At 37.7% G+C, this 14,964-nt stretch overlaps 1 protein-coding gene across 1 annotated transcript; it reads right to left on the minus strand.

The window, feature by feature from the left end:
- Positions 1-319: 319 nt before the first annotated feature.
- On the minus strand, positions 320-13,589 carry LOC148957248 (uncharacterized). The gene is made up of 6 exons (XM_089115695.1): positions 13,454-13,589; positions 8,635-8,962; positions 7,646-8,132; positions 6,733-7,186; positions 6,254-6,443; positions 320-4,894 (listed from the first exon to the last, which is right to left on the minus strand). Exons 2-6 carry the CDS (start codon positions 8,960-8,962, stop codon positions 2,775-2,777), a joined length of 3,579 nt encoding a protein of 1,192 aa, XP_088971821.1. The 5' UTR covers positions 13,454-13,589; the 3' UTR covers positions 320-2,774.
- Positions 13,590-14,964: the final 1,375 nt, after the last annotated feature.

The following is a 14,964-nucleotide window of genomic DNA, read 5'->3' on the forward strand; positions in this document are numbered from 1 at the left end:
TGTCGACATGATCTATGGTTTTTGTTGTAGGATATGTATTGTTATTTATGGAATCGCGCGTGACGATTGGGATAATTGTGAACGATTTGATGTTTGCGAGGACAGTTCTTGTGAAAGGCTGTGCCTGATTTCACGAGAATGATTCGACGTTACGGGACAACCGTAAAAAAACATAGAACTTGTTATTCACCTTATTCGCGGGAAGATCACATGATCAGAAGCAGGGGCGTCGCGACCGGGGGGGGGGGGGGGGGGTGGGGGGGTTGTCACACCCCCAATAGTATCTCAATAGGAAATTTCAGGTAAAATCCGCTCGGTGGAAAAAAACGTTTTAGGTATTTTAGAAACCTTCATGTCATAAAATCAATAAAGGATCAAGCAAAGGTAGTTGCTCCATTTGTTAAATATGATATTACTTGATATGAATGAAGGTAAACAAACTAATGTTTTGAAGATTTCTTGTTGGCACTAAATCGAAAAATCAAGGCCCTCTTTAGGTAAAATTGTGTCTTGTGTCCATTTCCCCTAAAGTTTCTCGGTAGAAGCGTCAACTGCAATTCACTATGAGCTCCAGATTTTTTCGATTCAAAAGGCATGCTAAGATGGAAAGAGGGATCTAAATTGACAACCAGTGCTGCTTGTTACCTAGCTTTAGAAGTAACTGACAACATGATATTTCTCAAGACCACGGCGAAATTGTACCAGTTGTTTTTATCTGCTGTTCAATATGTTTGCAAAAAAATGATTTTCAATAGGATTAGGAGGATTGCTTTAGTAAAATGTGCTTGAAAGAGTGCATTTTCCAGGGAACTAGAAGCATCAAAATTCGAAAATGTCCTACTCCTTCGGCGGCAACCATGGTGCCGCCTCAGGTAGTAACTATATCCGTTGCCTGTCCCGATATAGAGATTTGAGAAAACTATTAGGAAAGTCCGTTATTATGATATAAAAATGAAAATTGTGAATTATATGCAGAGATGGATTGACAAAATGCATTGCAGAGGTTTGTGACAGCAACTATAAAATTTCAGGCAAAAATATTTTAATCAGGTAAATTTGTAGTCCACACCTCTCCCCCCCCCCCAAGGCTTTCCTCGCGACGACCCTGATCAGAAGATAGACGTTGGAACATCATGATTTTGTATCTTTGTCTCAATTCTTATCGAAGGACCAGTTTGTTTCAATGATAAGATTCATTTGCAAAAAACCCCTATTACAAAGTACCCCAGTCCAAAATTAACACAGTGTGAAATTAGCCCAGTATACAAATTTTCATGCTAGTATCACAATTCGCGCAAGCCAGATACTGTGCTTAGAGCCTAGTATCCTAGTAAATGTAAGGAATAGGTTCCAGTACCCCATTTTAAAAAAAAGCACCAAGGGGTAAGATTGTCAATAACATTTTTTCTTGAGAAGGGTACCTTTCATTCATATTCATATGAAAGAGAGTAATTATTCAGAGATGAATGCTGAAATAGAGGCATGGGTTCAAATTTTTCCACGCTGCACAAATGCATCATATTTGCAAGTGCATTTTCGAAGTTCCATGCTTTCCAGAATAACTTGAAAATGCATTATTGTCTTGGCATTTAGGACAATTACAATGGACAGAAAAATTCCAAAAGGTCCTTGCAGACATTCAAGGTTGCAATATTAGAATATGCAGGGATCCATTTTCAACATGTACATAAGTGCTAGAGAACAGCTTTTTTACAATACTCCGAGAAGATTATAACACTATATTTGCATAAAACTAAACAAAGAATAAATTCCTGTCAAGATGGAGCAACGGGAATCGCGATAAATTGGTGACTTTAGCAGTCAGGCCTATACATAAACGAGAGCGAAGAACAGTAGGAATAATATGTTACGTAAATCTCTTCACAAGTAGCATAGGAACACTCAAAATGAGACGTGTCTTGTAAGCATTTTGTTGACATTAATAACAGGTACCATCTTGATTAAATCCGGAAACAAAGTTCTCCATAACTAATACGACGTATCAACACAGCAATACACGGCCTGGCTTGAAAATTGTTTCATAGTATAGAACTACTTGCCACCAAGAACTAGTAGACTATTGGAAGAATGGGCAGCATGGTACTTCGTGTAACGAGAACGTGGAGAGTCTCTCGTTACACAAAGCATCACCTTTGCTACACTCTTATGCTTCAGTGAATTATTAAACACGTCATTAAGGATATGGAGCACACCGCATATTCGTGATAATATCATGCATGTGTAAGAACAGGTATCCAGTGGGTAATTGTTAACTTGAAGCAATTAGTTCTTCCCAAACATATGGTACTAAATTTGCCTCATCCTAAAAACATAGAAAAAAGCTAAAAACCAAAGCGTCCCATCTCCACGCTTCTAAAATACAAGAAGTTATTAAGGTTACAATGACAGCTTTTAAATAGTGCCTTTCTTCACATAAACTCTTTATTTGTAAGTTAATGTATACCCAAGGACACATTATCCGAGATGCAATTCTTGGTCATTTATTACCACTAATTGCCTACTTATTGTACAACAGACCCAAGAAAAACGATTATGGGCAGTCAATAGGTGAAAAACTATCTATCTTTGAGGTTACATGGGCTTTGAGAAACCAAACTTTTGTAAACTACCTCAAAGCATAGCTAAATATGTACAACTGAAAACAAGTTTCTTTGAGATGTAGACGAGCCCTTTAAGTGAGAAGACTCCACATTTGATGCATTTTTCAGGCGGACAATAGTTATGCACCAGTCAATGACTAAAGCTGTAGATACTTATATCTGCAAAGATGTTGAAACCTGGGAGTCATCCATATCGCTTTCACAGTTATCGTCTTGAGGTACATTGCCTGAAAACGTCGACGATTCCGCATTATTGTCCATTAAATTTGATGACGTCACACCAGTTTTTTGCATTTCTAAGCGGTCACTTTCCTGCAAATCACTCGATACAAAGTTCTCTGTGCCGGACACTACAGCATCATTGCCTATATTTGATGGGGCTGGGATGATGTTGGCATCATTGTCAAATGATGATTGCGGCACCTCGGAACCACTGCTAGCAGACGTAAGCAAAAAAACCTGTGAAGATTCTATAATGGAGTCAGCTTGGTTCTCTTGGGAGTCTGCCATTGAAACAGAAGATCCTAACTTAGGCTGCCCGGAGTCGGGTTGAAGGTTGTTGGAGCCAGATACCTCAATACTAGATTCTGATTCTGTTACAGCAGTATAAGATAGTGCTGATTCATCAATATTCGAAGAATTTGCATAAACCCTAGAGGTTGAATCGGTTACAGCAAAGTCCCCTAGTTCAAGTCCTGAACTGTCAGTTTGATTTCCACTCTGAACCGGTTCCATGCTGTTTGCAGCTGAGCCTTCCGGTAGCTGTGCTGAAAAGACATTGTTGCTATCCTCCCCAGCAACAATTGGCATACTGCTCATCGTGATAGTCCCATCTATATTAAGAGCAGTGGAATTGGCTGGTGTTAGAACCAGTTGCTGCCCACTGCCATCCCGACTAAGTGCATCAGGCAGATTCACTGCTGTGAAATAGCTCTGTCCATCTGCAGTGACCATCACCATTGACTGCCCACCTCCAGCCATGTCACTGGAAGTGATAAAGCTTCCACTTGCCATTGAGGTTGTGCACCCACTCGAAGACACAAATGGCTCTTTCATGGTGACAATAAATTGCTGATTCATTTCAGAGTTATCAATAACGTCACCACTTTGTTGCGCAGCAGAAACAAGCACTTCGTTACTGCCGTGATGCACAGTGTAGAAAACGTTGTCTGAGCTTGCTATACTGGCGTGTGACACAACGTTATCATTACTACTCTGAACGGACAACACATTAGTACTTTGCACTGTTCCATTGTCAATATCTGAAACACTGGCATCTGCTTCCGTATTATCATCTGAATGAATTGTCCCTGCCGAGCTACTCACCTCCCCTTCTAGATTTTGATGTTGGCTTACTGCAGTATATAAAGCAGCATCTTGACTTGACTGAACTTGGGATTCTTCATGGTTCACCATCAATCCTTCAGCACCAGCACCAGTTACATCATTACCTCTATTCTGTATCACAGTTCCCAGGGCACACGACACACTGCTTTGTACTTCATTTCCTGTTTCCTCGCTAGCAAGGCTGCTAATGCCAACCGACACGTCCTGAGATGTATCAGCAGCAATCATCTCTACATCACATGGAGGAATGATTCCAGATTCCATTTGGCTAACGCCAGACACCTGCATCACTGCTGTACTGGACCCGTCCCCAGCTGCTGCAATATGGCCTGCAGAGACACTGGCTACTGCTTCCGATGAGCAAAGGCTTACATTAACTTCGTGTTGTCCGGATGTCTCACTTGTTGAATCTGAATTCGAAAAGGCACTAGATACAGAAACAGTATTTGTAGTGGCTGCATTCGAATTTGAAAGCATTCCAACCGGGCCAATCACAATAAACTTATTTGATGCTGCAGCAGCATTGATAGCAGCAAGCACTTCAGGATTTTGTAGAATGTTAGCAAGTCCTGACAAATTTGCATTGCCTATAGGAATAACGTTCTGGGCATTCATGGCTTGCTGTTGTTGTTGAAGCGAAGATGCACTTGCTGTAACTACCGCCCCTTCTCTTGCCTGAAAGACGTCAGAGGTTTCAATGGTACCATCAACCCTACTAGTACTTATGTATGCCTCATGTTCAATGGTGCCAACATCAGCAGTTGTAAGTGATATAGTTGTGTCTCCATGACCACCCTGTGGCTGTACAAGGACTTCAACGACTTGATCAATCGCTGGGTTGTTGGGAATCTGATTAGCAAGGTGAGTTTCATCCACTATTCCATCAACCTCTACGTTACCGCCACTATAGTCTTGGGCATTATCACCTAATCAAAAACAAATCTTTTTTAACAAAAGTCTTGTCTTCAATAAACGTCTTCAATAAAAAAGCAATGAGAGTATGGAAGACACCCCTGAGCTGGGCTGTCTTGTTTAAAGGTCCGGGGTCAGCGATTTTTTGGGCTATTATCGAAAGCTGGCCAGAAAGTCTGCTAAAAATTTCAAATGAAAAATCTAGTAAATATTTGAGCGTTAGGCCGCACTTGGTGGCCAAAATAGTACTATGGTAAATGTTTGCAAGTAAAGCTCACAGCAGACCGTTCTCAATCAGATGAAGCTGAACAGTCGTTAAAAATATGAAAATAATGAAAACATAAGAATTAATTAAATGTACTTTTGAATGAAAATTCGTCCATCGATTTAAAGCTCTGAGTGAAGATTGTCACAAGAAAATTAGTGTCAGACAGAATCATTAAACAGTTAAAGTACTGCCTTCTAAATATATACTTGGCCAGGGGGTGCAACGTGGCCAGGTGTGAGTTGCATTAATCTTTTTATTAGCAAAGACCAAAATGAATAATCAAGCAATAACTGACTGGAAAAAAGGTACAATTGATTCAGGAGAGAGCGAGAGAGCGAAAGAGAGAGAGAGCGAAAGAGAGAGAGCGAGAGAGAGAGAGAGAGAGAGAGAGAGCGAGAGAGAGCGAGAGAGAGAGAGAGAGAGAGAGAGAGAGAGAGAGAGAGAGAGAGAGAGAGAGGGAGAGAGGGAGAGAGCGAGAGAGAGAGAGAGAGAGAGAGAGAGAGAGAGAGGGAGCGAGATAGAGAGCGAGAGAGAGAGGGAGCGAGAGAGAGAGAGCCCCTGATATCAATAACATTAAAACTAAAAGCTATTTTTTTGTTCAGTATTAACGTATTATTAATCGAAAAAGTTAAAAGTTGATTAGTTTATATAAATGCGGAAACTCTGTCTTGTTTTGTACTCAGTTTTGTACATAATTTCCAGTACTGTAAGATTTTGTAAATAATTTTCATAGATACATTAATAGAAACAAATTGTAATTAGGTTTGGGGCCATCTCGGCCTATGTACCTATACTATAATTTTTTTATAAAACAAACAACAAAAACAAAAAACAAAGAAAAAGAACGAAAACTGCCTGATGGTCAAGAGTTAAATAATCACAAGAGGATAGGTAGATGGGATGACACCTCCCTGATATACAGGAAGATAGTACTGTACGGCTATTGGAAACTTTACACACTAAAAACTTTAGATTTCAACCTTCAAACTTTAGAATCAACTCATCCATGCCTCCACAGGACTAAAAATAAATCAAGAGCGTCGATAAACTTTTGTTTGATTGCCACAACTTTAAATTGTAGAAAGCATTTGTTGCAAATACATACCTTTTCGTGCAACAGAAGACAACAGCCCAAGCCCATTCTCTGTGTCGCTGTTTTGTGACACAGAAACAGAGTTGCTGCCAGTAGCACCTGATGTAGTTGGAGTGATATTTCCAATCTGATCGATTAAGTAGTGTCCTGCCTGAGCCATTCTCCCTTGATGATACCTTGTAGACCCATCGCCACCAGAAACCTTAACAGAAAGAGGGCATCTCAAACCACACAAATATAAACCAGCTCATTTGTCAACTGTTTGAACTAAACAAAGCAGGTAGATACACCCATGTGTTCTGTTAAAAAATATTCCATTACCTTTCAAAGTACAATTAGAAAAGCTTCGATAGATTGTATAACTGCAACATAGAGAGTTCTCTAATGGTCGTATAAAATTTGAGAATCAGAGCTACAATTTGAAAGGGGATTGGTTAGACACGTTGAGTATAAAAGATGAGTATCACATAAAAGATGAAATAAAAGCATACCATGGTTGGTTTTCCTGATTGTCTAAGCTCTGATAACTGAAAGTAGTCCATGTTATCAGCCGACGAGAAAGCAACATAACTACTGCTTCTTGCGAGCTTAGGCTTCTTGTGTGTCGTCATATGTGACGTCATGTTCTGCTTCTGTGTGAATTTCCGTCCACAAACATCACAGGAGTATGGCTTTTCGCCCGTGTGGGTTCGCAAGTGAGTTTTGAGGTTCCACAGTAGCGAAAAAGCCCTTCCACATTCTGGACAGGAGAACGGCTTCTCTCCCGAGTGGGTACGTACATGGTAGGTTAGCTTGTTCCGCTGTGAGAATGATTTATCACAATGGGGACAATGGAAATTTTTCACTTTGAAGTGTACTGTTTTTAAATGCTTTCTTGATGCTGCTTCGTCTATGAACATCTTGTCACAAAGAGTGCACGGTACTTCACGCAGTTTCAAGTGAAACCTTTGAGAGATTGTACAGTTCAGTTAGTACAACCAAATGCAACAGCAAGATCCATGCATATTTGCTTTCAAAAACTGAATATAATGATGAGCATAGATGCATATCGTGAGTATAAAGAAAATTCTAGGATGCAAATAAGTTCAATCAAAAGAGCAAATAAGCTATCGACGTTACAGAATCTGGGTCAACTCAGCTACAACAAACATATACACATGCAAAATTTGGCAAAAACTTTACTCTGGTCGAAAAGTTGAAATGTACAGCGAATGCAGAATATTTTTGCAACTTCGCTATTGGTAAAACAAAAAACGTGATATGATGCGTAAGTCGACATATATTTCGACTTACGCATCATATATGCATTTGCTTAGTTATTTGGCTGAATCAGTCACTTAAGGGCTACAGATGCTTCAAAAAGCAAAACAGGAAGGCAGTAAATATATACAAGTAATGATGTACCTTTTATGGTGTCTTTCTAATGTCTGCAAGTTTGAGAGAACTTTGCTGCACTCTCGGCATTGCACATACCTTTCAGGGCAGCTAGCAGCATGCTCTGCAAGCTCTTCCCGGTGGAATCTCATTTTACAATGCGTGCATGTACCGATTTCTGGCGATTTTTCGGTCGGTATTCCAAAGAACAGGCTATCGTCAATATCATCATCATCCTCATCCTGCCCTTCTTCATCATCGTCCGATTCTTGATGGTGGGATTCTGGGACATTTTCGATCAACAGATGCGATGCTTGCTCCTTCGCCGCGTGTCTGCTTGCTTTCTTTTTTCCTTTACTTGCTGGAGAGTGCTTTACACTCTGCTTCGATTTTGCTGTGATCACAAGCACCTCCGCATCTTCTTCGACTTTCATGTCTTCATACTCCCCAAGTTCGTCAAACTCAGCACCCATCTCCTCGACTTCTTGTTGTACTTTTTGTCGTTTAGAAGCTGAAACTAAATTACAAACAGAGTTGGTAGAATGTGCAAACATTGATAATATGACCAGGTTATAAGTTATGACTTAAAGCCATACCGGATATTATGACTCATAACCATGAGATGCAAGTTGATTATTGCAGGTCAACAAAACTTTGACACAGAAAAGCCATCTACTACTCTGTTCTTTAAGATTTAACTTTACGTTAGTGAGACCACAACTCTTACCAAAGCAAATAAATATGAAGTGCGTGACAAAGGTACGCGGAAATATTTAAAAAATACGAGCGCAACTTTTCCATTGTCCATATGGGGTATCCTTTAGGAGACAAACATACAAAACACGTTTCTTACTGCAGTACCAGTTGCTCACGAATAGAAAAATTAAGCATTCCTGGCTTTATCCTATGTGATGTATCAAGGTTTCTACGGCAACATTATCTCCTGTTTGATAGATGATGAAAAAACGTTTTACATATACTTTGATAATCGCAATATAGAATAACAAACAGAAACAAACCTTCGACATTTCTTGCTTTTCTCTTTGCTGCTTTGGGTTGGGTTGTTTTAGTTGGTTTCTTCTTTCGTTTTGTTTTCTTTCCTGCAACTTTCTTGCGATTATCTTCTTTCTTTGGCGTCTCCTCCTCGACAAATCTTTTTGCAGGCTTCTGTCTTTTTGGTCGTCGACCCGATGCCTCATTTTCGGTTTGAGCCTCTGCTTCATGCTCTGCTTCCAAAGCGCGCTTGTTTTTGCTCCGCAATGAGGTTTTGGATACCATTGCAACAACAAGCTTGGGCTTGGCTTTCTGCCTCTTCTTGGCTTTGCGACTATTCTTCAAACGTGGCATCTGTCAAACATGAAATTTCGGCTATATTAGATCTATAATTAATATTCGGGGATATTGCAAGGCACTGCCATGTCGTGCATCTACTTTGACAGAGGAAACGTTTTGCTTGTCTTTGTAATGAGTTTGTACTTTTAAAGCAGAGGAGCAAGAACCTCTATCTAAATTCGATTTGTCTAGCAAACCAGCTTGCCATAAGTTGTTAAAGGCAATATGTCTCGTTGTGGATTGGTTAACGAGAACAATAGCTGGAACAATAGCCTAAACAAAATTCCAGCGCTTCGCCATATTTTTTACAATGCGATAAATTAAAGGGGGACTGGAAACAATAAAAAGTCCCTTTGTTCTTATAATCAATCAACGTCATGACAGATTGCCTTTAAGCAAACAGGGATAAAACATTTAATTAGCCGGTAACTGCGATTAACATCGATTTTTTGTCAAACTTATTTAGACTCAATACATGGCATATATAGCTTTTATGAGAGGCCTAGCACCCTATTTGAATTGTAACCATCAACATCATTCTAATATGTTTGCAATGTCCTTTAGCAAGTACAGCATAATTATTAACCAACTACGGTGACAAACATTTCCACGGGTAATGCTGCTGTATGTAATATTGTATCTAATGCTCATAACACTTTTATGTTTTGATGTAACTTGTGACTTTCGCTGCTTTGCACGGATTTGCCCTCTTGAACAGGGCCCTTTCACTAAACACCACCCCCTAAAATCGAAGAATTTTCAACACTGCTTTTTCAGGAAATTGTACTCTAGGAATACGGGGACTTCTTTTAATAACAAATAGAATGACTCTGAATCATTCAGGGGATTAGGATACCAATTCAGCCGTGTTTCCTCTTCTTTAGAGCAGCAATTACAAACAAAATAAAATAATATGAAGAAAAACCATGTAGTAAATATCTCGTTATAAGGCATAATGGCTTCCTAAAACTCATAACGGTAACTATGCAACTGAAAAATCCTGGGATTATGCCCTAAAACCGAATTTCGTACATATTAGGTTTTATGAAACTGGTTTTGCACACAGTTGATAGTTTTTGAAGATAGGTCAACTTATAAACTAGGTTTTTGGGGTAGTCAGAATTTTAGACTAATCATTTCAAAATAATAAACAGTAATTTATACACAAGTTGAATGGATAAATGACTACAAAATCAATTGAGCTTTTTCGTAACAAAACATTGAAATTTGATTTGTAAGATTACACTTAGTATATATCGGCTTTTGTTGTTTACTCACAAAAAAATCATATGCTTTATTTCAAAAAAGGAAAGTCCATTATTGAAAGCATATGCAGAAACTTAATAATTTTTAGGAAACAGCAAAATTGAATAGTGCAATAATTTTGGCTTCTGATATACTCAAGAATCTTATTACTTAATGAAAAAATAGATCAAGAATCTTTGAAAGTCGAGATAAACAACCTCAAGGACCAAAGAGCATATTATAGATTGAGGGGCCAAGGCTTTTTTTGGGGGGGGGGGCAAACATGCTAAAAACCAAGAGCAGGGCGATTTTTGGTATGATTTTAAGTATGTTTTGGAAATTATTGGGGGTGGCTTAAGCCACAGTTACCCCAACTCCCTGCTTCCACAGAATCTGAACAAACTTTAAGATAAGAAAATAGAGAAAGCCTCTTACAGATAAAACTTCTGTAAAACATGCAAAAATAGAATAAAAATACATTTAAAATTTAACTGCATGTAGACATACTTCTATTACAGTAAATTTTCTAAAAAGCAGTAAAATTTGATATCAATTGTCAGGTTTTCAACCTAGCATGGCAGCTACAAATTCTGTAGTCACAATGGTAGTGAGCATGCAACTAGGACTTGAAAAAATTCACAAGGGCAATTATCCTGGCCATTGCCACCATCCTTAGATGTAAAATTTGTATATGCTTGTGTGAAAAATTATTATTCATGCTTCAAAATTGATATCAACTAGGCCATTTTATACAAAAAAAAGATCATTACTTTCTTAAAATTTTGTAATGACCGCTTAGCTTGTCAACTGAACTTTTCTTACCTCAAATTGATATACACAAAAGGGATAGGCCAATTTGATTTACTTGGTAGACCCTTTTTAGTTTCCATTCCCAATTGCAATTACAACATCTCATGGATTATGCAAATCTCATGCACCAATCCAATGAAATAGTTATTTGCTTGGCTCCATTTGGGAAATAAAGAGGTAATTGGAAATGTATATAGCCTGAGTGTGCACTCTGGAAATTAGAAAAAGGGAAAAGTTTGAAGATTGAAAAAAGAGTGGGTGAGACAATATCTGTTTGTCAATTCCTTGCATTGAGTTTGGATGCTTGTGTCTAGAACTTTCTAGGTGCATGTAGAAGCCCTGGATCAAGCTCCAGAGCCTTTCCGTGCAAGGCCTGGCTGACTCATGGGACAATAACTTGCATTTGATTTGTCTCAAAAGACAAATGAAAGGAATGGTCATATCCTTAAAACTATCCAAGAACCATTAGTTACATTGCTTTCTTCCACTAAAACAAAATGTTTGTGACTAGCAATCTTTCTTATGCTATTTCAATACTCTTTTTGAAATGTTCAATAAACAGTTAATAGATATGGCTACACTTCAAATGACAATAAAAAAAGAGACCAAATTTGCATACTTTTTATTAACAGAAATGGATTTTGAGCTGAATTTTTGTTGAACTTCATAAAAAATGCATAAACAGTTGCATTGGCACAAAATGAATTTTGTCAAAACAAGTTTGACTGGAAAATGAAAAATTATTTCAATGTATATTTTGCATAAAACATAAACAATAAGCTGAAAAAACTCTCTACAAGCACAGAGTCTGACCTTTGCATTATTCATTTGTTAAAGGTGTCCAACCATATTTGCATGGAACGTTATTATATGTTGACAACTGTTCTTTCTCACATCTATGAATATCTGAATTCTTCTTCAAAACCATTTGCTTTTCAAATTTGCTTTTGAATTAATTGCTACCATGAATTTCTCAAAAATTAATACTATTTTTGACAAAGTACGTATTGACATATGCAGGGCACAAAAATTGAAAAACCTGGTCCTATTACCAGCCATTTAGACAAATTTCAACATCTTTGTAATGCTGTTTCATTGCAAGAGGATCTTTAATTTAAACAGAGGTCTAAACCAACAGCTAGAGCGTAAGATTTCTGGGCTAGAAATATATAATATATATATATAGACAAAACTTCTCTTATTTGATCACCATGATTTTCCATAAAATCTTATAAAAAATACTAGAGAAGCTTGACCAAGTTTGCACAAAATAAAGCATATGCACAAATGTGGACAGTTTAGCACTGCAAAGAAAAAAAACTGAAGATGCAAATCAAACTTACAATTTAGACTCTATTACAGAAAACATTATTGCCTGTCATAAAACTAATCATTATAAGGACATTTATTTCTTGTGTAAAGATGAGGTTTGCAAATGGGAAATTGTGTCTAAAGTGCCTGCCTATGCACAAGAGTTTGTCAAATGTTAATACTTGTCAAATTTCTTAGTTTTGCTTTCAGGACAAAAAACTTGTTCTCATGGAATGTAGGCTTATCTTTATCAAAATACACATCTAGAAAAACTTCCCAGATTTTGTATCAAATAAGACTATAAACTGTGTACTAATAAAATTTCTGAAAATTATCATATCAAGAAGGATGTTTCTGTGCACTCAAACAATGAGTACACTCATAAATTTCAACATATATGCTAAAATTATACATGCATCTTGATATCTACCATATTTGAAGAAAAAGGATCCCAGATTTTTGAAAGTTGCAACTTTTATATACTTCTAGTCGATATTTTTTAAGTCAAAACTTGCTATGAATAAGTAGCAAAAGATAAATAAAAACTTGGGATCTTTCATTTCTTTCCAACCACACTTGCTTCAAGTGCATGCGAAGTGCAGATTTTAAATAATTTCATTCGGTCACATTTGAAAAACTCATGGATCCGAATGAATCATCGATTATCGAAAAATCTTGGAAAAAAATAATGCAGACGATACCATCTAATTTTTTTAACTGAAATTTATATGCTGTTTATGAGGCGAAATCCTACTCAAAAACGAAAATTTCATTCGTTGTGGCTCAATTTTCTTCGACTCTCGCAGCGCGGAGAGAATCAAACAAAGATGGCACCCGTCTTCCCGCACCGCCATCATGAAGACAACAAAACAGTTGTTATCCGTAAAACGGAAAAATGCTAGCCTATTTTTATATTTGACCTTTAAAAAATTTAAAGAATACATCATTGGACATATTTTGGCCACGAAATATGATTCATATTTGCCAACCCCACAAAACAGGAATAACTAACAGAAACAATTTCATGTCAACCGCGGCTGCCATGTTGGGCCATCTTTGTTTCCACCATGTTGAAGAAGCTTCAGAAAAAACATGCGCGCCAAAAGGTCACCGCCAGTATTTTAAAATGCAACCACTTACCTCTCTCGGAAATTTCTTTACGATGCTTCACAAAATCAGAGGACTTTTAGCATCTGCTTCGTAGCACTTTGAGTTGAGATTCTAAACTTCAATCCAAATTCTCTTCACGAGCATGCGAAGGGCAGTAACTGACGAATCACCAGCAGTTGCCTAAAAGCTCCTTCGCAGTTTAACGTAAATGACCCTTTTAAATCTAAACTTATTATTTATAGAATTAAATCAACTGTGACAATATCTTGTCCAACAAGAAAGTATATGATGGAAATGTTTCGTTTTCAATAACTCTAGTCAAAATAGCTGAAATAGTCCAAATTTCCTATGAAAAACACTTGAAAAAACAGGTAAAACTAAATCAACTAGTGAAATTGCTGACATCATACAGATATAACAATGGCTAGGTAAAAGAGGGGAACATTAAAGTGTGATTTTCAGAAAAAGACCATTTTCGATAGCCTTTAACTATATTGTCGGTAGCTCTTTATATTTTATGATTCTGCGAAAGCCTTCCTCATCCTATTTTGTTCTAGCCTGCATGCAGACTCGGATCCTTCGCAACCGAGCCGCTTTTTTGTTCGCTGACATCAACATTTTATTTTAAGCACAAGAACAACAGCTTGCCTCGCCGTCCCGTGCAAAGACTGTGATGTAATAAATATCTCCAAGAGCTTGAAAAAAACTAGCCATTAATTCTGAAAGTATTCAAAAGAGAATTTAGATAATTTTAGTTGTTAAAACAACAAACAGGCCTATTCTATTATCCTGATACCATTTATTTATACCTCTGCTTGAAGGCACTACATTCAAAACTAAAAAAACAATTGAAATTCCCCAAACCAATGAAATTCGGTTCCGTGATTTTGAGGAACCTGTGAACAAGAAAGGCGGGGCTCGGTTGCACAGAAACTATTTTTTCTCCTTTTTTCAATTTTGTCAACAGAGTCTGCACGCTGGGTAATTCTGTTCCTAATCGGTTTAAGTTTAAGGGAGCAGCCACCCCCCCCCCTGCTTTGTAATGCAACAGATAACCTGGCTTCGAAAAATCTTATGCCCTCATCTTTATTTAGAGGGTGCGCCTTTCTGTGGTGTGATAGATGTCAAATAAATTTGTTCACATATTATTATTCTATTATGCTTAACAACTCTTTAAGTTTCTATCGATAGGAACGAGACGGAGTTGAAAGTCGAATTGAGACGGAGCCGAAAATCTAAGCTGAAGTTCAAACATTCTCCTGCTCCGGGCTAGACAACAAATTTGCGATGGGCGAATAAAGCGTTACAAGAAAGCATTGCAGAGATCCAAATGAATCTTGATGGTCCCTTAATCAGAATAAAAGTGAGCAAGAGAGTTATGCTTTAAGAAAGGATGCTGATACTTACGATCTTGATGAATCACAAGATTCCAAATAGACAGGGCGCATTTCTTCACTGTGTGAGTAAACATTTGAATGTCTATGTGGCTATTTCGGCTAGCTTTTTTATTCGAATGTTGAATATACCAACGAATGTGCTTC

Source organism: Rhopilema esculentum, unplaced genomic scaffold (assembly GCF_057945365.1).
Source record: "Rhopilema esculentum isolate cy_ngs unplaced genomic scaffold, ASM5794536v1 HiC_scaffold_36, whole genome shotgun sequence".
NCBI classification, from domain to species: Eukaryota; Metazoa; Cnidaria; class Scyphozoa; order Rhizostomeae; family Rhizostomatidae; genus Rhopilema; species Rhopilema esculentum.

Coding starts and splice junctions, on each gene's coding strand:
- LOC148957248 (XM_089115695.1), bottom strand. CDS start 8,962: ATGCCACGTTTGAAGAATAGTCGCAAAGCCAAGAAGAGGCAGAAAGCC. Junction 7,187..7,645: donor TTAGAAAGACACCATAAAAG/GTACATCATTAC, acceptor AATCTCTCAAAG/GTTTCACTTGAAACTGCGTG. Junction 4,895..6,253: donor GTCTTCTGTTGCACGAAAAG/GTATGTATTTGC, acceptor GTTTTTGATTAG/GTGATAATGCCCAAGACTAT.